This window comes from Anguilla anguilla, chromosome 7 (genome assembly GCF_013347855.1).
Source record: "Anguilla anguilla isolate fAngAng1 chromosome 7, fAngAng1.pri, whole genome shotgun sequence".
Lineage (NCBI taxonomy): Eukaryota > Metazoa > Chordata > Actinopteri > Anguilliformes > Anguillidae > Anguilla > Anguilla anguilla.
The window spans coordinates 765001-785220 of NC_049207.1; the positions used below are offsets into that span (position 1 = coordinate 765001).

General features: G+C 50.1%; 1 protein-coding gene across 2 annotated transcripts in view; it reads right to left on the reverse strand.

Annotated features, from left to right (window-relative positions):
* Positions 1-18768, reverse strand: part of casq1b (calsequestrin 1b) — a 21737-nt gene extending 2969 nt beyond the window's left edge. Inside the window, exons 1-10 of one of the 2 annotated variants that reach the window (XM_035426732.1) lie at positions 18324-18768; positions 9928-9960; positions 5504-5597; positions 5156-5256; positions 4600-4711; positions 3866-3939; positions 3099-3229; positions 1370-1415; positions 1112-1166; positions 593-693 (exon numbers count right to left, since the gene is read on the reverse strand). In XM_035426732.1, coding sequence (XP_035282623.1) covers positions 593-693; positions 1112-1166; positions 1370-1415; positions 3099-3229; positions 3866-3939; positions 4600-4711; positions 5156-5256; positions 5504-5597; positions 9928-9960; positions 18324-18560 — 984 coding nt within the window. In that variant the 5' untranslated portion in view covers positions 18561-18768. The remainder of the gene's footprint in view (positions 1-592; positions 694-1111; positions 1167-1369; positions 1416-3098; positions 3230-3865; positions 3940-4599; positions 4712-5155; positions 5257-5503; positions 5598-9927; positions 9961-18323) is intronic. The other variant, XM_035426733.1, reaches the window with a different exon arrangement.
* Positions 18769-20220: the final 1452 nt, after the last annotated feature.

Sequence of the window (20220 nt, forward strand, 5' to 3'; positions counted from 1 at the left end):
TAACTGACTACAGGTCCCAGAAGTCCTGCAGCACCTGACTAGAGGTCCCAGAAGTCCTGCAGTACCTGACTGCAGGTCCCAGAAGTCCTGCAGTACCTGACTGCAGGTCCCAGAAGTCCTGCAGTACCTGACTACAGGTCCCAGAAGTCCTGCAGTAACATACTACAGGTCCCATAAGTCCTGCAGTACCTGACTACAGGTCCCAGAAGTCCTGCAGTACCTGACTGCAGGTCCCAGAAGTCCTGCAGTACCTGACTACAGGTCCCAGAAGTCCTGCAGTACCTGACTGCAGGTCCCAGAAGTCCTGCAGTAACTTACTACACGTCCCAGAAGTCCTGCAGTACCTAACTACAGGTCCCAGAAGTCCTGCAGTGCCTGACTGCAGGTCCCAGAAGTCCTGCAGTACCTGACTACAGGTCCCAGAAGTCCTGCAGTACCTGACTACAGGTTCCAGAAGTCCTGCAGTAACTGACTACAGGTCCCAGAAGTCCTGCAGCACCTGAGTACAGGTCCCAGGTCCTGCCAGTGCACTAGCATCCTTCTGCAGAACGCTGAGCAGGACAGAGGGAAGCATGCTTGGTGGAACCCTTACCAGGGGGAAATCATCCGGATCAATCCAGATGATACTGAGATCAGGGTTGTCTGTGTTTTCCTGAGCCACTTCCTTCAGAATCTCTAGAAATTCATAACCATCTGGGAGAGATCAGAGTTGAAAGGTCACAGGACATGTAGCAGTTGGCTTGGTCTTACCATTTAGACCTGAAAACAACGACAAAGCTGCACTATCTGCAGCCAGACCCAAAGTAGGTATATTCATATTTATGTAGCAAAGTAAATATTTACTGAATGTATAAAACATAAGTTAAACGTACATATCTGATGTGTACTTCTTATTTTAATCAATTTATTGGGCTATATTTGGTTAAACATGAAATAAATGTTGATGTGCTAGATTTGATATAATAGATGCGATTAATATTGTGTTTGGCTGAACACGATAAAACTGAACTGAAGTCTTGTTTCCACATTGGCCAACTGCAGAAAATCAAGGTAAGGTCAAGGTCACATAAGGGCACAGGTGTGTGCAGATGTATTTCCTGCATTGCATTACCTGGGTCATCCTCCTCTGCAAAGGCAACAATGTGCTGTCCATCAATGTCATCCTCCTGAGGGAGCAGATAATATTTGAATTATTTTACAATTCCAGCATTAATTTGCATATTTATGATGGGTGATAGATATTGTAAATAAGTAGTACCTGTGATGGTAATATTGGTTAAAAAAAAGGCTTATTTCTGTGGTGGTTAATATATGCTAAATGATGGGTTGAGATTTGATATCTATGGTGGGTGCGGGTTGCTAAACTTACCCATGTCTCATACATGCTGTGAGGCTCCAGTTTCCTCAGAGTTGGTCTGAAATTAAACAAAATATGCTTTTGTTAAAATTCCAGACTGTATATTGTGCCAAAATGCAAAGCACAGTTTGCTCTGTTGTATTAGCCATGGGAATATTAGCCATCCCTTGCTCTGTAGCATTAGCTGTGGGAATATTAGGAATCTCCTGCTCAGTAGCATTAGCTGGGGGAATATTAGTAATCTCCTGCTCAGTAGCATTAGCCTTGGGAATATTAGGAATCTCCTGCTCTGTAGCATTAGCTGTGGGAATACTAGGAAACTCCTGCTCTGGAGCATTAGCTGTGGGAATATTAGGAATCTCCTGCTCAGTAGCATTAGCTATGGGAATATTAGGAATCTCCTGCTCTGTAGCATTAGCTATGGGAATATTAGGAATCTCCTGCTCAGTAGCATTAGCCTTGGGAATATTAGGAATCTCCTGCTCTGTAACATTAGCTGTGGGAATACTAGGAATCTCCTGCTCAGTAGCATTAGCTGTGGAAATATTAGGAATCTCCTGCTCAGTAGCATTAGCTGTGGAAATATTAGGAATCTCCTGCTCAGTAGCATTAGCTGTGGGAATATTAGGAATCTCCTGCTCTGTAGCATTAGCTGTGGGAATATTAGGAATCTCCTGCTCTGTAGCATTAGCTGTGGGAATATTAAGAATCTCCTGCTCTGTAGCGTTAGCCATGGGAATATTAGCAATCTGGGACTAACAGGTGAGCACATATCTAGGATGATTATGCAGAGATCCATATATTTCACAGCTCATCTGTGTGTCTCACCGCACACCTGTGTGTCTCATAGCACACCTGTGTGTATCTCACAGCTCACCTGTGTGTGTCTCATAGCACACCTGTGTGTGTCTCACAGCTCACCTGTGTATCTCACAGGTCCTGTCTGAATAAAAATTTTTGCAGTAACCTAGATCTGAAAGATGTTAGTCAGCTGCCTAGCTACGCTGTTTAATGTCTAGCTAGTGAGTAACAACCAACAACAAAAACATTGTCTGGCTAATTAGCCAGATAATGCCTTAAAAGTGATATCTGGTTAGCTATCTAGGTGGCTGGTAGAAACGAACAACTAGCAACTCATACATTAGGAAGATTTTTTTTTGTTTGTTACTGTTTGTTGTTACTCATTATAGCTAGACATTAGACAGCCTAGCTAGGCAGCTTATTAACATGTTTCAGCGCTAGGTTACTGCAAAATGATTTTTATTCAGACTGGACAGTGATAGTAGCTAACGGCGATAACTACATTGCAGAGCCACCGACAATTTCAGAGACTTTTCTCCACGCTATTTCCTCTTATCAGTGTCTCTGTAGGATATTTTATTAAGTTGGGAAGCCCGATACGGAAATTACGAGTTAGGTCCTCCAATGTGGAACGATAGAATGTGGAACTGAAATTAGAAAAAAATAGGGACAATTTACTTGACGGATCATTAGATCAAATCAGATTGGTTACCGCGACGCGGCGAGGGGGTCAAAGTTGAATTTTTGCCATCTCCACTGCGGCCTCGCCGCCTCTCGCCGCGCCACCGGCAATCCCAACATGCCTTGCGGGGTCTGGCCGCCACCCCTCATTCAAAATGTGTGTGTCTCATAGCACACCTGTGTGCGTCTCACAGCTCACCTGTTTATCTCACAGATCACCTGTGTGTCTCATAGCTCACCTGTGTATCTCACAGCTCACCTGTCATGTTCTTCAATGAAATCAACCAGCTCAGCCTCAGTGTAGGGTCTTCCAGGGATTGCGACAGGTTCGTCCATGAAGGGCTCATAGAAGTCCACCTCATTGATCTTCAACTTTAACTTCTTAGCAATCTGGAGGTCAGGGATCAAGTCAGAGTGAGGTCAGAGGTTAGAGTTAGTACGAGTGAGTATGGTGGCAACAGTACATTATGGAGGACATGTAAATCTTTATCACTATAAGAGAAGACTTGTTCTGCTGGTGATCTATTGCAGGTACATACATAGATGGACACCAACATAGGCTGAAGTACATGCCCCTGTCCTGTGACAGCAAAAGTGCCCTTTAGCTACAGCAACAACAAAAAAATGTACCACAGGTGCCCTATTATTTTAAGCATACACCCCCTAAATGGTGTGTGCATGGGTCATTGTTATTGTTCAACCTACCTGCAGCATGTGATTCAGTGATTCAGGGATTCTCTAATATTGTGATTCACTGACCCTGTGATACTCAGGTAGTGTGATTCACTGTGATTCTCTGATACTGTGATACTCAGGTAGTGTGATTCACTGTGATTCTCTGATACTGTGATACTCAGGTAGTGTGATTCACTGTGATTCTCTGATACTGTGATACTCAGGTAGTGTGATTCACTGTGATTCTCTGATACTGTGATACTCAGGTAGTGTGATTCACTGTGATTCTCTGATACTGTGATACTCAGGTAGTGTGATTCACTGTGATTCTCTGACTCTCTGCTGCCGTACCTTGGAGTCGAAAGTGACGAAGAACTTAATGAAGGGGTGGAACTCCTCAGCTGCATCCTCAAACTCCACAAAGTCTGAAAACAGAAAGGTGAAGGGTCAAAGGTCAAAAGCCACAGCAGACATGTGGAATCAATTGAGTTGTTACATTATCAGGGGAGTCAAAATTATTTCACTTCACTTGAGAACAAAAATATAGTAATGTTTTGCCAATTAATTTTTGCCATTTGGAATCCTTGCTGAAGTGCATTGAGACATCACAGAGATCAGACTGGTAGAATTCATCATGGCCTAGGACAGTGGTGTCAAACTCGTGCCATGGAGGGCCGTGTGTATGCAGGTTTTCATTCCAACCAATTAATGCTGTCTTAATTGAGTCCAATTACTCATTCAGCCATATGCGTTTAACTGCATTGAAGCACAGAATATAAGAAAATTTTTATTTAGACAATGCGGGTCACCATAGACGTCGGGTCACCATTGTGCACAAACCTGCATCCCTAATTCAGCAAATAATTTAACTAATTATATAATCAAGATCTGAGGCTGGAATGAAAACCTGCATACACACGGCCCTCCATGGCACGAGTTTGACACCACTGGCCTAGGACATCAGGCTATAATAAAATCAAAATGGAAATTTTGACTGAGTTGGGTTTGGGGTTGGAATGGGTTAGGTTTGGGATTGGAATGGGTAAGTAGGATGGGTATGGGATGGGATCAGGATCTGTACGTACAAGGAGACTTCTCGCTCTTAAAGTAGCCGACCAGTTTGATGTCTTCATCGAGATTATGGAACCCTTTCAGTTCTCTTTCATTATCAATAATCTCCACTGGGTCTTCAATTACCTGAGAGAGAGGGATTAGAGGTTAATAAAACTCTTATAAACATCCATGAAACAGCTAAGCTATTTAGGCACCTGAGGCAATCCCTGAACCAACAGCAGTCTTGGTCAGGGTGAAGTGTTGAGTGCAGAGTGATCAGTCTCAGTCAGGGTGAAGTGTTGAGTGCAGTGTGATCAGTCTTGGTCAGGGTGAAGTGTTGAGTGCAGAGTGATCAGTGTCAGTCAGGGTGAAGTGTTGAGTGCAGAGTGATCAGTGTCAGTCAGGGTGAAGTGTTGAGTGCAGAGTGATCAGTCTCGTCAGGGTGAAGTGTTGAGTGCAGAGTGATCAGTCTCATCAGGGTGAAGTGTTGAGTTCGGAGTGATCAGTGTCAGTCAGGGTGAAGTGTTGAGTGCAGAGTGATCAGTGTCAGTCAGGGTGAAGTGTTGAGTGCAGATCATTGCTACTCACATCATAGAGGAACTCTACCAGGGTGTCAGCTGCCAGCTCGCCATCATACTCGATGATCTCATCGTCAGAGAAGATATAGATGCTCTCCACCTCATCCAGACCTGGGGGACACATACTCTGGGTGAGATAAATAGGAGAAGCACTGTGTGTGTGTGTATGCATGTGTGTGTGTGTGTGTGTGTGTACAAGCCTCAAGTCTTTGTGTTTGTATGTGTATGAACAGTAGAAACAGACTAAGAAAACAGGTCATTTCTGTGAATGGAGAGTGCTACCCCAGAATGGCCATTAGATGGCAGCATTCTACAGCCGGGTCTGCAGAACCCCAGGAGGAGAAGGGGGGAAAGTTACCCAGTTTTCTGGCGACAACCTTGTCCTTCTTCTCATCAATGAGGCCAAAACCAATGTCTTCATCATCAAGGTCATCCAGGACCTGAGCAGCAAGCTGGAAGGGAGGGAGGGAGAGAGAGAGAGAGAGAGAGAGAGAGAGAGAGAGATGAATATTTACATCATTGTGGTTTAGGGTTGCCAACTTCATGTGATTTAAATCCAGGAGATTTGCTTAGTGTGCAACATGCTTGTTCTGTGCTAATGCCCCTATTGCCCACAGACCCACACACACAGCACAGATGTACGAGGCATCAATAGAATGAGAGCGAGGCATTCATTTGAATCTTTACTTGTATTTGTAGTTGTATTAACACTACTTGTTTTGCTATGTTTCTTGTTTGCATTGGCAATTCTACTATGCATATTTTCTGCCAATAAAGCTAATTGAATTGAACTGAGAGAGAGAGAGAGACAGAAAGAGAGAAATTGAAATTACAGAATGATAGTCTATTTTATTATAAACATAAAACTGTGAACAAGAAAAGCTATCAACTTCAGTGACAGCGATGAGCGTGTCTGTGTGCTGTAGCGCTTCGGATTGGCTCAAATTGACTCACCCATCAGCCAACTAGATACTGATAACTGAAAGCGTTTTGTGGAGCACAGGACTCCAGTGGCTCAATCAAAATAAGACATCCGAACCAAAATGTATTTTCTTAGAACTTTTATTCTATAAAAGCAAAAAAAATAAATAAATCCCCCGAGTTGAATTCATTGCATTCTGGGAGTCTCCTGGCCAATTCTTGGCAGTTGGCAACCCGATTGTTGTTGTGTTCCTCTAAAAGTCAGTGCAGTTCAACCACTGATTAACTAAGACAGGCATGCAGCCTTCGAGACAGACGACTCTAAGCCAAAGCGCAGGTGTTATGCGAGTGGTAATCTGCATGTGCAGCAGGAACCCAGGTAAACTGTGAGTGGGAAACCACATAACCCCCATAACCCTGCCTGCAGCCCCCCTAACCCTGCCTGCAGACCCCATAATCCTGCCTGTAGCCAGACCCCCATAACCCTGCCTGCAGCCCCCCTAACCCTGCCTGCAGACCCCATAACCCTGCCTGCAGCCAGACCCCCATAACCCTGCCTGCAGCCCCCATAACCCTGCCTGCAGCCAGACCCCCATAACCCTGCCTGCAGCCCCCATAACCCTGCCTGCAGACCCCATAACCCTGCCTGCAGCCAGACCCCCATAACCCTGCCTGCAGCCCCCATAACCCTGCTTGCAGCCAGACCCCCATAACCCTGCCTGCAGCCCCCATAACCCTGCCTGCAGACCCCATAACCCTGCCTGCAGACCCCATAACCCTGCCTGCAGCCAGACCCCCATAACCCTGCCTGCAGCCCCCATAACCCTGCTTGCAGCCAGATCTCCATAACCCTGCCTGCAGCCCCCATAACCCTGCCTGCAGCCAGACCCCCATAACCCTGCCTGCAGCCCCCATAACCCTGCCTGCAGCCAGACCCCCATAACCCTGCCTGCAGCCGGACACCCATACAGGGCTGGCCCATGGCATAAACGCTCTATGCGGTTGTTTAGGGCCACAACCGCCAGAGGGGGCCACATGACCACGAGGGGGGGCCATACATTCCAATGTTTATCTAAGGTAAATAACGTTATTTTCATAATTATTTTATTTATCCCCTATTGCGGAACTAGCGGTCTAAATTTAAAATGTAATGGCAACAGAACACTTCATAACAATGTAATGTAAGAAGGATTTTACCAAGAGACCCCCCCTGCTCGACAGAATCCAACAGCGCACCCCCCTGCCCAACCCCCCACACCCCCCCGGCCCTGGTCCCGGTTGACACACACACACGCACATACACACATACACATGCACACAAGCACACCCACACACACACATGCACACACACACACACACACACACACACACCACACACACACACACACAAGCACACCCACACACACACACGTACACACACACACACTCACAAGCACACACACACGCACGCACACGCACGCACACACACACATACACATACATGCCCATCTTGCCTACCTACCCACCTGTAAATACATATACTTATGCATACACACACAGATGCACTTGCACATACACACACACACACACACACACACACACAGTACATTTTCACCTCCCTTCCCATGACTGTTTTATTAAAGGGACTGTTATATTGTAATATGATTGCAGTACTGACAGATTTTGTATTACAGGGATGATAATATTGTAATGTGCCTGCAGTACTGACAGATTTCAGAATGGGATATCCCTGTATTCACTTCAGTATTTCAGGCCTTAAAAGCAGAATGCTGCTCCTGCACTTTCTAAATCCAGAAGAAATTGGACCCACTGACTGACAGATGTGTTGACCAATGGGAGGGCTGCACTCCTGGCAGGCATGTGAGGGAGGAGGGGCAGGATATGTTCCAAGTGGGTCAAGGAAAGGAGGCGTGAAAACAGCTGCAGAGGAAGCAGGTGTCACACACACACACACACACACACACACACACTCACACACACACACACACGCACACACACACACGCACACACACACACGCACACACACACTCACACACGCACGCACACACACACACACGCACACACACACACACGCACACACACACACACACACACACGCACACGCGCACACACACACACACACAAACACACACACGCACACACACACTCTCACACACACACGCACACGCACACACACACACACACGCATGCACACACACACACGCACACACACACACACACACGCACACACACGCACGCACACACACATACGCACGCGCACACTCACGCACACACACACAAACACACACACGCATGCACGCACACACACATGCACACAAACAAACACACAGACGCATACACATGCACACACACACACACACACACACACACAAACACACATTCAAACGCACACACACACACTTGCCGTTACCCGTATAGCTATCTCATCAGTGTCTGCATTATGACTGCCATCTGTTCCTCATCTCAGTTTTGCGTGTGTTTACTCTCTGACAGGCTCTGTTTCACCATAAATTACTAATAATCATCCAGAGTCCTGTGGAAAATCTGAGTCTGAAATTATAGCCTCGGGATCGGTCTATTATCAACCTCTGACTGAGCATTTGGAGTTTAATGGTGATAATGGTTCTAATATTGTTGAAAATGCATAAGGTCTCCTGGGCTGCTAGGTGTGTGTGCTGGACAGGTGTCAGCTACCTATAACTCTGAACAGCAGAAAGCTTGAGTAGTCCAAACCCCAGGATGGGCGCGAGTCCAGAATGTTCCGCACCATCCTCCTGTGGTTACCAAAGCCGTGCTGCCTGCACACTCCGGCCACACCAGCAGAGGGCGCTCTACCCAAAAGCTGTGTTGCTAACGCTAACACCGGCCCATTCCGCCCCGCATTACCCTGAGCTTCACACACAAAGCAGCGCATTGCCCACAGGAAACAGACTTCCTCACTTCCTGCATACGGCCGGACATTTCCAACAGTGCTCACTCAAACACGATTAGCATTGTTTTTATTTTATTCAGTTTCTGGGAATTATAGTGGGCACAGATAAGTGAACTGAATGAATGAATGAATGAATGAATGAATGATAGGTTAATGGGTTTCATGCCTTGCATTCTGCCACAGCCAACAGGATTGCATTTTTGCTGTTCTGTCAAAACTTCCCTCCCCCATTAAGAGATAGCACACTTGCCCCTCCCCCCCATTAAGAGATAGCACACTCACCCCTCCCCCCCATTAAGAGATAGCACGCTCACCCCCCCCCCCATTAAGAGATAGCACACTCACCCCTCCCCCCCATAAAGAGATAGCACACTCACCCCTCCCCCCCATTAAGAGATAGCACGCTCACCCCCCCCCCCCATTAAGAGATAGCACACTCACCCCTCCCCCCCCCATTAAGAGATAGCACACTCCCCCCCCCCCCCCCCCCCCCCCCCCCCATTAAGAGATAGCACCCAAGCTGCAACAGAGATGTGCAGTTAGAGGCCTGGGCAGGGCAGGGTAGGGCAGGGTAGGGCATGACAGGGCGGGGCAGGGTGGGGCAGAGCAGGGTAGGGCAGGGTAGGGCATGACAGGGCGGGGTGGGGTGGGGCGGGGTGGGGCGGGCGGGGCAGGGCAGGGCAGAGCAGGGCAGGGCAGGGTAGGGCATGACAGGGCGGGGCAGGGTGGGGCAGAGCAGGGTAGGGCAGGGTAGGGCATGACAGGGCGGGGCAAGGTGGGGCGGGCGGGGCAGGGCAGGGCAGAGCAGGGCAGGGCAGGGAAAGGCAGGGAAGGGAAGGGCGGGGTGGGGCAGGGCAGGGAAAGGCAGGGCAGGGAAGGGCGGGGTGGGGCAGGGAAGGGCGTGGCATGGTTAGAATTCCTGAACATACCTGGTAAGTCAGGGCAACAGGACTGGTAAGCAACTGCAGAGAAAAGTCACGCTTTAGACTACAGGAAAATCAGCTGTGAGTAGAATTATTCACCCACATGATAATGAACAGAGCACAGAATTATTCACCCATAGGACAATCAACAGAGCACAGAAATATTCACCCACAGCACAATCAACAGAGTACAGAAATATTCACCCATAGGACAATCAACAGAGCACAGAAATATTCACCCATAGGACAATCAACAGAGCACAGAAATATTCATCCATAGGACAATCAACAAAGCACAGAAATATTCATTGACAGGACAATCAACAGAGCACAGAAATATTCACTGACAGGACAATCAACAGAGTACAAACATATTCACCCATAGGACAATCAACAGAGCACAGAAAGGGATTAGAATAGGACAAACAATAGTATGGAATCATTTACCATTAAATCATAAGAAACACAATATCTTGGTTGGTCAGTAACATTAGTCATGGGGGTTCAGCTCAGATGAAGAGATTATAATAAATCAACAGAATAAATCCATATTTACATATTTGAATAAAATGCTCAGGAAGAGAACTGTGAAGTCATTGAGTGCTCTAACCATACTGAGACTGAGAAAAACTGATGGTTAGAGATTTGCATCTTATGATAACTTCGTGGTTAAAGGAGGGAAACTCGTCTAAAACAGCGCCAGTGTGATGCCCCCACCTGAGTGATGCACGGCAGCCATTTTGTGCCCAACTGCTCTGCACATGTCAGCTGAGGAGGATTCACGCAATCGTGCCCCTAAAAGGTCATTACCCCCCCCCCCCCAGCCAATCATCTCTCAAGCTCTCCTCTGAATGTGTCATAACCCAGAGACTGAGACAAAGAGCCCGCCAGGGGCCCTGCTCACAGCCAATCAGCATCGCTGTATAACATCTCCATGGCGCACAACCCTGGTTGCCATAACAACCCAACTGTGAAGAGAAACTAAGTGTGAAGGGGGGAGGATCTTAGCCTGTTCCAACAGAGGAATACTTGACTGGGAAAATGTTCAATAATTAGATGGATATATTTTTGAACATTTTTCTAACGTAGTTGGGATTTACAAAACTGCAGTGACACACCCCTCAGGGCCGGTCCAATCTGGACCACACCAGCACAGACTACCAACCATTTTAGCCCTTCCATACCCAGGGTTGTGCCTGTGCCTGTGTCTGTGTTTGTGCCTGTCCCTGTGCCTGTGTCTGTGACTGTGCCTGTGCCTGTGCCTATGCCTATGCCTGTGTCTGTGCCTGTGACTGTGCCTGTGTATGTCCCCGTGCCTGTCCCTGTGTCTGTGACTGTGCCTGTCCCTGTGCCTGTGCCTGTGTCTGTGCCTGTGCCTGTGCCTGTGCCTGTCCCCGTGCCTGTCCCCATGCCTGTGACTGTGCCTGTGCCTGTGTCTGTGCCTGTCCCTGTGCCTGTGTCTGTGCCTGTGTCTGTGTCTGTGCCTGTGCCTGTGTCTGTGTCTGTGCCTGTGCCTGTGTCTGTGCCTGTCCCTGTGCCTGTGCCTGTGTCTGTGCCTGTCCCTGTGCCTGTGTCTGTGCCTGTGTCTGTGTCTGTGCCTGTGCCTGTGTCTGTGCCTGTCCCTGTGTCCGTCCCCGTGCCTGTCCCTGTGCCTGTGCCTGTGCCTGTGTCTGTGCCTGTCCCTGTGCCTGTGTCTGTGCCTGTGTCTGTGTCTGTGCCTGTGCCTGTGTCTGTGCCTGTCCCTGTGTCCGTCCCCGTGCCTGTCCCCATGCCTGTGACTGTGCCTGTGTCTGTCCCTGTGCCTGTCCCTGTGACTGTGCCTGTCCCTGTGCCTGTCCCTGTGTCTGTCCCCATGCCTGTCCCTGTGCCTGTGCCTGTGTCTGTCCCCGTGCCTGTCCCTGTGCCTGTGCCTGTGTCTGTGCCTGTGTGGAAGTGCCAGTTTTTTTATTTGATTTCAGAATTGCTGTTGTATCTCATTTCTGCTTTTGGTGAAATTTTGCACGGATGGAGAAAGGAAAGCGCTGAGGCTGCAGGGAGGACTCTGCCTACCAGAGTCTCTGAGCTGGAGGCGGAATTACTCCAGACTTTAATTTAATAGTTCAATCAAATCTTTATGAGGTTGGTTGCTGTTTGAAATTATTTTTACTGTTTCATAAAACTGACTGAACTACTAGCTTTGCTTAAAAACTCCAAGCACCCTATCTCCCAGTGCTCTACCTCCACCTGTCCCAGTGATCTACCTCCACCTGTCCCAATGCTCTACCTCCACCTTTCCCAGTGATCCACCTCCACCTTTCCCAGTGCGCTACCTCCACCAATCCCAGTGTTCTACCTCCACCTGTCCCATGTGCTCTACCTCCATCTGTCCCACTGATCTACCTCCACCTGTATCCTCCATCTATGGGTGTTACTTGTGTCTCCTGTCCTGCATCTCTGTACACCTTCTCCAGCGTAGCTTCCCTACAGATGAGCCTCACCTGGGCAGGTGCAGGTGTATGTGTGGACTGAGCGCCTGGATGCATTGCTGCAAACTCTAAGGACAGACCTTTGGCTGATGGTGACACTGTGCCATATGAGATGACACATAAGTCTGAGTGGGGGTGTATGCCCTGTCTCCTGGCAAAGCCCCCAGTCTGACTCCCTAACCTCAATCTGCCAATCTAACCCCCCCCTTTAAAATGCCCCCCCCCCCCCCCACTGCACCTTGGCCGTGTGTGAGACAAATCATCTCCCCCCCGCCTGCCAGTCTAACCCCCCACCTGCCAATCACACATTCACCCACATTCACTCAGCCAATCACACACATGCTCCTCATTCACGCAGCCAATCACACACATGTTCCTCATTCACTCAGCCAATCACACACATGCTGCTCATTCACTCAGCCAGTCACACACATGCTCCTCATTCACTCAGCCAATTACACACATGGTCCTCATTCATCCAGTCAAACTCTTACCCAAACTCTAAACATACCTGGCCCAGCATTAATCTGGCCTCTAGGTAACGAGCCCAATCAGTAATGCGCAGAGAGGGAGGGAGAGAGAAAAGAAGGAGAGCAATGGACAGGCAGACAAGCAGAGAAGGAAGGAGGGAGGGAGGGAGGAAAGGATTGTGTCCTGTGTGCCTCTGAGCAGAAAGACGATCCAGGCACGGGGAGGCGGGGGGGGGGGGGGGGGGGGGGTTAAAATGATCCCCAAACAGAGGGCTCTCACCCCACAGATGCCCCAACTATTTTGGCACGGAGGCCCATCTATGATTCGCTGACATGTGCAGAGAACAAACACACACACACACACACTCGCACAATCAATCACATGCACACACACACACACACACACACACACTCGCACAATCAATCACATGCACACACACACACACACACACATACACACATACTTATACACATTGACACACAGATATAAGATTACATCAACATGGTATTATATAAACTTGAGGTTAAAAATGATGCAACATTACATGAATTTACAATTGCGCCCTAGATAACAGAAATAGAAAAACACATGAATGGGATTACAAAGGGAGAGCTATCTGTGCTTATACCAGGTACCTGTATCTTTAACACAGGTGACTACTCCTCCCCATCTACATCTCCCCCTCATACCCATCACCCCACAGTAACAGGGCATCTCCCCCTCATACCCATCACCCCACAGAAACAGGGCATCTCCCCCTCATACCCATCACCTCACAGAAACAGGGCATCTCCCCCTCATACCCATCACCCCACAGAAACAGGGCATCTCCCCCTCATACCCATCACCTCACAGAAACAGGGCATCTCCCCCTCATACCCATCACCCCACAGAAACAGGGCATCTCCCCCTCATACCCATCACCCCACAGAAACAGGGCATCTCCCCCTCATACCCATCACCCCACAGAAACAGGGCATCTCCCCCTCATACCCATCACCCCACAGAAACAGGGCATCTCCCCCTCATACCCATCACCCCACAGAAACAGGGCATCTCCCCCTCATACCCATCACCCCACAGAAACAGGGCATCTCCCCCTCATACCCATCACCCCACAGAAACAGGACGTCTCCATGACCACAGGCTTCACTGCATCTGAACTGCCTGAGTCAGTGCGGGACGTTTCACACACATGTGGTTCATGCTACAGCCTCCAAAAAAAGATTTTTCTGAGCTAGGCAGATTCCAGACGGGAATCAGTAGCCTGGAGAGGATGCATTTTCCCTCCTTGGCTTGAATTACAGTATCCTTGGAAGGTTTGGTCTGAGATATGTGTTGCTATTATTTGTCATTTCTTAACAGGCTAAGTATGTCCTATTTTTGGTGTTTTCCTGTGTACTGGTAGAACCCCGAGCAGAGTGGATGTTAGACGTTGGTCTTTTTAGAGCAGTTCTGCTGACCGAGTGAATCCCACACACAGTAAGAGACTGGGCAACTGTCAAAAACTGTTACCAAATTCAAATTACTTTTTTACTTTTGCATCTCTGCAAGCTGTTTCTTTTAGTCTTCTTTTAATGGTCATTATGCTGAAGTTCTCTGAATCTGTGAGAATAATAGAACTGCTTAGAAAACTGCAACCGGTTGTTCTGACATCAGACTGTTGTTTTTTTGGAAGATCATGTGTCTTTTTTAAGCTTATTCCAATGTCCATTTCTGGTAGCATTGTTGACTAGAGATTCTGCTGTAGACCTTTTCCAGTGGAATAAAACCAGAGCAGGCCATCTTCACTGTGTACAAAAAAAGCCTCCAGGTCATGTAGAAGGAATTCTGAGCCCACAGACCATCCCGAATGCATTGCTAACTCATTCATAAATATGCAGCAATTAATATTGAAAATATCCAGCTACAGCTCCTCTGCCCAACAGTTCTGTGGGATGAAATCTGCTCGTCGGCTGTCAATACTGGTTTTCATTACTGATTGATTCTGATTAACTGTGTCATAAGCATGCACATAGCTACACCACCTGGTTATGTATCTCAGTTTAGTTTAGCCTGGCTATGTTACCCAGTCCAGTTTAGCCTGGTTATGCTACCCAGTCCAGTTTAGCCTGCTTATGTTACCCAGTCCAGTTTAGCCTGGTTATGTAACCCAGTCCAGTTTAGCCTGGTTATGTATCTCAGTTTAGTTTAGCCTGGTTATGTTACCCAGTCCAGTTTAGCCTGGTTATGTTACCCAGTCCAGTTTAGCCTGGTTATGTATCTCAGTTTAGTTTAGCCTGGTTATGTTACCCAGTCCAGTTTAGCCTGGTTATGTATCTCAGTTTAGTTTAGCCTGGTTATGTTACCCAGTCCAGTTTAGCCCGGTTATGTATCTCAGTTTAGTTTAGCCTGGTTATGTTACCCAGTCCAGTTTACCCTGGTTATGTATCTCAGTTTATTTTAGCCTGGTTATGTTACCCAGTCCAGTTTAGCCTGGTTATGTATCTCAGTTTAGTTTAGCCTGGTTATGTTACCCAGTCCAGTTTAGCCTGGTTATGTATCTCAGTTTAGTTTAGCCTGGTTATGTTACCCAGTCCAGTTTACCCTGGTTATGTATCTCAGTTTATTTTAGCCTGGTTATGTTACCCAGTCCAGTTTAGCCCAGTTATGTTACCCAGTCCAGTATGTTTCTGTGCCCTGATTGGCTGACAGGTCTGTGTTTCCATAACCTGATTGGCTGGCCTGTACAGACACGGCTGCTTCCCCTCGGCTGCGTGCCCACCCCTCCGATATTCTGGCAGTGCAGTGAAGTACTGGTGTTCAGCACTGACGATCAGAGACAAGCACAGGCAGGTGGCAGAGACAGAGCGGGGGGTGGGGAGGAGAGGGGAGGGGGGAGAGGGGAGGAGAGGATCCAGAGGGGAGGAGAGAGGAGGGTCCACAGGGGAGGGGAGAGGAGAGGTGGAGAGAGGGGAGGGGAGGGGAGAGAAGAGGAGGGGCAGGGAGTGGGGAGGGGAGGATCCAGAGGGGAGTGAGGGGGAGGGGAGGGGAGCAGAGGGGAGGATCCAGAGGAGAGGGGAAAGGAGGGGAGGGGAGAGGAGAGGATCCAGAGGGCAGGGGGGGAGGGGAGGGGAGGAAAGGATCCAGAGGGGAGGGGAGGGGAGGATCCAGAGGGGAAGTGAGGGGAGAGGTAGGGAGAGGAGGGAAGGACCCAGAGGGGAGGGGAGAGGGTAGGAGGAGGGGAGGGGAGAGGAGAGGAAGGGAGGGGAGGGAAGGGTGGGAGGACAAGGGAGGATCCAGAGGGAAGGGGAGGGTGGGAGGACAGGGGAGGATCCAGAGGGAAGGGGAGGGTGGGAGGACAGGGGAGGATCCAGAGGGAAGGGGAGGGTGGGAGGACAGGGGAGGATCCAGAGGGAAGGGGAGGGTGGGAGGACAGGGGAGGATCCAGAGGGGAGGGGAGGGTGGGAGGACAGGGGAGGATCCAGAGGGAAGGGGAGGGTGGGAGGACAGGGGAGGATCCAGAGGGAAGGGGAGGGTGGGAGGACAGGGGAGGATCCAGAGGGGAGGGGAGGGTGGGAGGACAGGGGAGGATCCAGAGGGGAGGGGAGGGTGAGAGGACAGGGGAGGATCCAGAGGGGAGGGGAGGGTGGGAGGACAGGGGAGGATCCAGAGGGGAGGGGAGGCTTATGTATAAATGGAATGACTGGCAGACTTCATAAGTGTGTCTCTGCCAGGGATTACTCCAGCGCTGCCCACATGCATCCCCTCAGCTCATGCACACTCCTCTGCACTCTCTCACCTTCTCCACACTACAAATCCCACAATTCCTGGACAGACAGGAAGCATTTCTGCAGCTCTGGCTATTCTGCCACAGGCGCCTCTAAAGGTCTTGAGACATTTTTCTGTGCAACTGGCCATTGGTCTTGAAGAATTCTGGGAGCCGTAGTCCTTAAGGGCACAATGTACATGATCAGTACCATGTGTAAAGTGGCATGCTGTGGGGGGGGGGGGGGGGGGGGGGGGATGGCAGCAGGATTGGAAGGAACAGTGATACAGTAGGGTGAGGGGCGGGGCAGGGGTGAGGGTGTAGCATTACATTTTTGGAGAACCCCTCATAAATTAGCAGCGTAAGAGAGTCACTCTTAACTGAGTGACCGAAGAGGAGACAGCCGCACCGAAAAGTGAAAAGTCAAAGGTGAAAGGTCAGCTCCTTTGCAGCATCAGCAGTGGTTGGACAGCAGAGAGATTTATGGGGTGGAGGGTGGGATCATGATTTCATGCACAACTGAAAATACACATTCCCCTGCCTCCCCTCGTCCTAAACCAGCTAATATCTACATTTTAGCAATAATCCACTACACACAAACACACACATCACAACTACACACAAACACACACAAACACACACATCACAACTGCACACAAACACACACATCACAACTACACACAAACATATGAGTTTCAGAACAAGTTCCATATCTTAGTTCCTGTTTCCTGCTCAGCTGAACCCCAGCAGCATGCTCCTGGTGTGCTGTTGAAGCTCACAGTTATAGCCTCATAACCCCATAACCCTCTTCATAGGCCTGTGCAATATGCTTCCTTATTTCACTCTCTCAAATTAAAATTCAAATCTTCCGCCATGACAAACACAAATGATCCACAAATAAATGAGTATACCTCCACAATCAATAAAGAGAATGCATATTTTAAAAAGTAAAAATTACCATGGCAGTAATCACAATGTGCAGCCTATACAGCTATCCCACTCCAAGTTTAACATGGTTTCTGTTCTCAGTCATTTCTTTCAATTTAGGTCAAAGAATTTATGTGAATTTTAGATCTTGTTTAAAAACTTTAAAATGGGGTTTTTTTAGGACAGAGTAGGAAGTTGATTTGTTGAGTGGAGCTTGAACAGCTCCTGTAATTTTGATGGCTTCCTGTATAAAAGTCCCCCAAATGTACCTGCCCCTCTGTCTCTCTCCAGAACCCCCGCCCCCCCATTCTGCCCCTCTGTCTCTCTCCAGAACCCCCGCCCCCCCCATTCTGCCCCTCTGTCTCTCTCCAGAACCCCCCGCCCCCCCCCCCCCCCCCCCCCCCCCCCCCCCATTCTGCCCCTCTGTCTCTCTCCAGAACCCCCCACCCCCCCCATTCTGCCCCTCTGTCTCTCTCCAGAACCCCCCCCATTCTGCCCCTCTGTCTCTCTCCAGAACCCCCCCCATTCTGCCCCTCTGTCTCTCTCCAGAACCCCCCCGCACCTGCCCCTCTATGACCCCACACACTTTCTTTCTACCCCTGACCTTCACTCCCAAAATGGCTGCCCAGCCACCCCATTTCCCCTGTGTGATGCTTGCAGTGTCAGCTCTGTACACTGTAACCCCTTACGCACCAGCCTATTTACCCACCCACACTGCCCCCTTCGCTGCGCCCCCCCCCACACTTGCAATCCCCCCCCCCCCCCGCACTGCACCCCCCCGCTGCACCCACCTCCAAGGCCAGCTCCTCCATCTCAAACTGCTTCTTAGCCAGCCGGCTCTCTCCCACGTGCTGGTGGTAGTAGATGACCATCACATCGTACTTTTTCATCACTGACTTGTAGTTCTTGGAGTTAAGGTCATGGACCCGGTCCTTTCCATCGTATTCGGGGAAATCCAGCCCTATCTCCCCCCAGGACAGCCCCCCAAAAGAGAGCAGAACCCCCAAAAGCACCCAGCTCCACTTCATGGCTCCTCACCTGCAGTAAAACGCACCCCTAAAGGAAAGAGCAGGACCCCCTCAATGGCAGGGAGGTCCCAGATCAGACAGTGGTCACAAACCCCCCTTTTTAAAAAAGCAGGTGCACAGAGGAGAGCGCCAGGAGGGGGTGTGACAGCAAGCAGCAGCAGGAGAGAACAGGCTGTGGTCTCTGCTGGGGGGCCGGTCAAAAGTACGCACCGGGTGGGGGGGGGGCCGTGGGAGACCATGCGCAGAGAGTGGAAGAGAGAGAGAGAGAGAGGGAGGGGCAAGATTCCTTTGCCATATTGAGTTTTGAGGGGTCTGACACCATCTAAAAATAAGAGCCATACAGAATGGGGGGGGGGGGGGGGGGGGGGGGCGTGCAGAACTAAACCGTTCTGGAATCTCTGAGACCATCAAACAATGATGATGATGATGATGATGATGGTTATCAAGGTGATGGTGATGGTTCTAGATTTAAAATATTGAGAGATTCATTTGCAGACAGCCCCTTTCACTCCACTGCTCTACCTGTGCTCCGGCTTGCGTAAAAATCACCACATTCCCCAACCCTGCCAGGCCTTCCTTTCTCAGAATCACTCCCCTGGGTCCTCACAGCCAGGTGTGATCCTGACCTGGAACTCCAAGCCCTGAGCCCTCAGCCCTCAGCCCTGAGCCCTGAACCCTCAGCCCTGAACCCTGAGCCCTGAGCCCTGAGCCCTGAGCCCTGAACCCTGAACCCTGAACCCTGAACCCTGAGCCCTGAACCCTGAACCCTGAGCCCTGAGCCTTCAGCCCTGAGCCCTGAGCCTTCAGCCCTGAACCCTGAGCCCTGAGCCCTGAACCCTGAACCCTGAACCCTGAGCCCTGAACCCTGAACCCTGAACCCTGAACCCTGAGCCCTGAACCCTGAACCCTGAGCCCTGAGCCCTGAGCCCTCAGCCCTCAGCCCTCAGCCCTGAACCCTCTTCCCTGAGCCCTGAACCCTGAACCCTGAGCCCTGAGCCCTCAGCCCTCAGCCCTCAGCCCTCAGCCCTGAACCCTCTTCCCTGAGCCCTGAACCCTGAACCCTGAGCCCTGAGCCCTCAGCCCTCAGCCCTCAGCCCTGAGCCCTGAGCCTTCAGCCTTCAGCCCTCAGCCCTGAGCCCTGAGCCCTGAACCCTGAACCCTGAGCCCTGAACCCTGAACCCTGTACCCTGAGCCCTGAGCCCTGAGCCCTGAACCCTGAACCCTCAGCCCTGAGCCCTGAACCCTGAGCCCTGAGCCCTGAGCCCTGAACCCTCAGCCCTCAGCCCTGAGCCCTGAGCCCTGAACCCTGAACCCTGAGCCCTGAACCCTGAACCCTGAACCCTGAGCCCTGAGCCCTGAACCCTCAGCCCTGAGCCCTGAGCCCTCAGCCCTGAGCCCTGAGCCCTGAGCCCTGAACCCTGAACCCTCAGCCCTGAGCCCTGAGCCCTCAGCCCTGAGCCCTGAGCCCTGAGCCCTGAGCCCTGAACCCTCAGCCCTGAGCCCTGAGCCCTGAGCCCTGAGCCCTGAACCCTGAACCCTGAACCCTGAACCCTAAACCCTGCACCCTGAGCCCTGAGCCCTGAACCCTCAGCCCTCAGCCCTCAGCCCTCAGCCCTCAACATACACTGAGATTCACGCCCAGTGTTCAGTACAGTGTAAC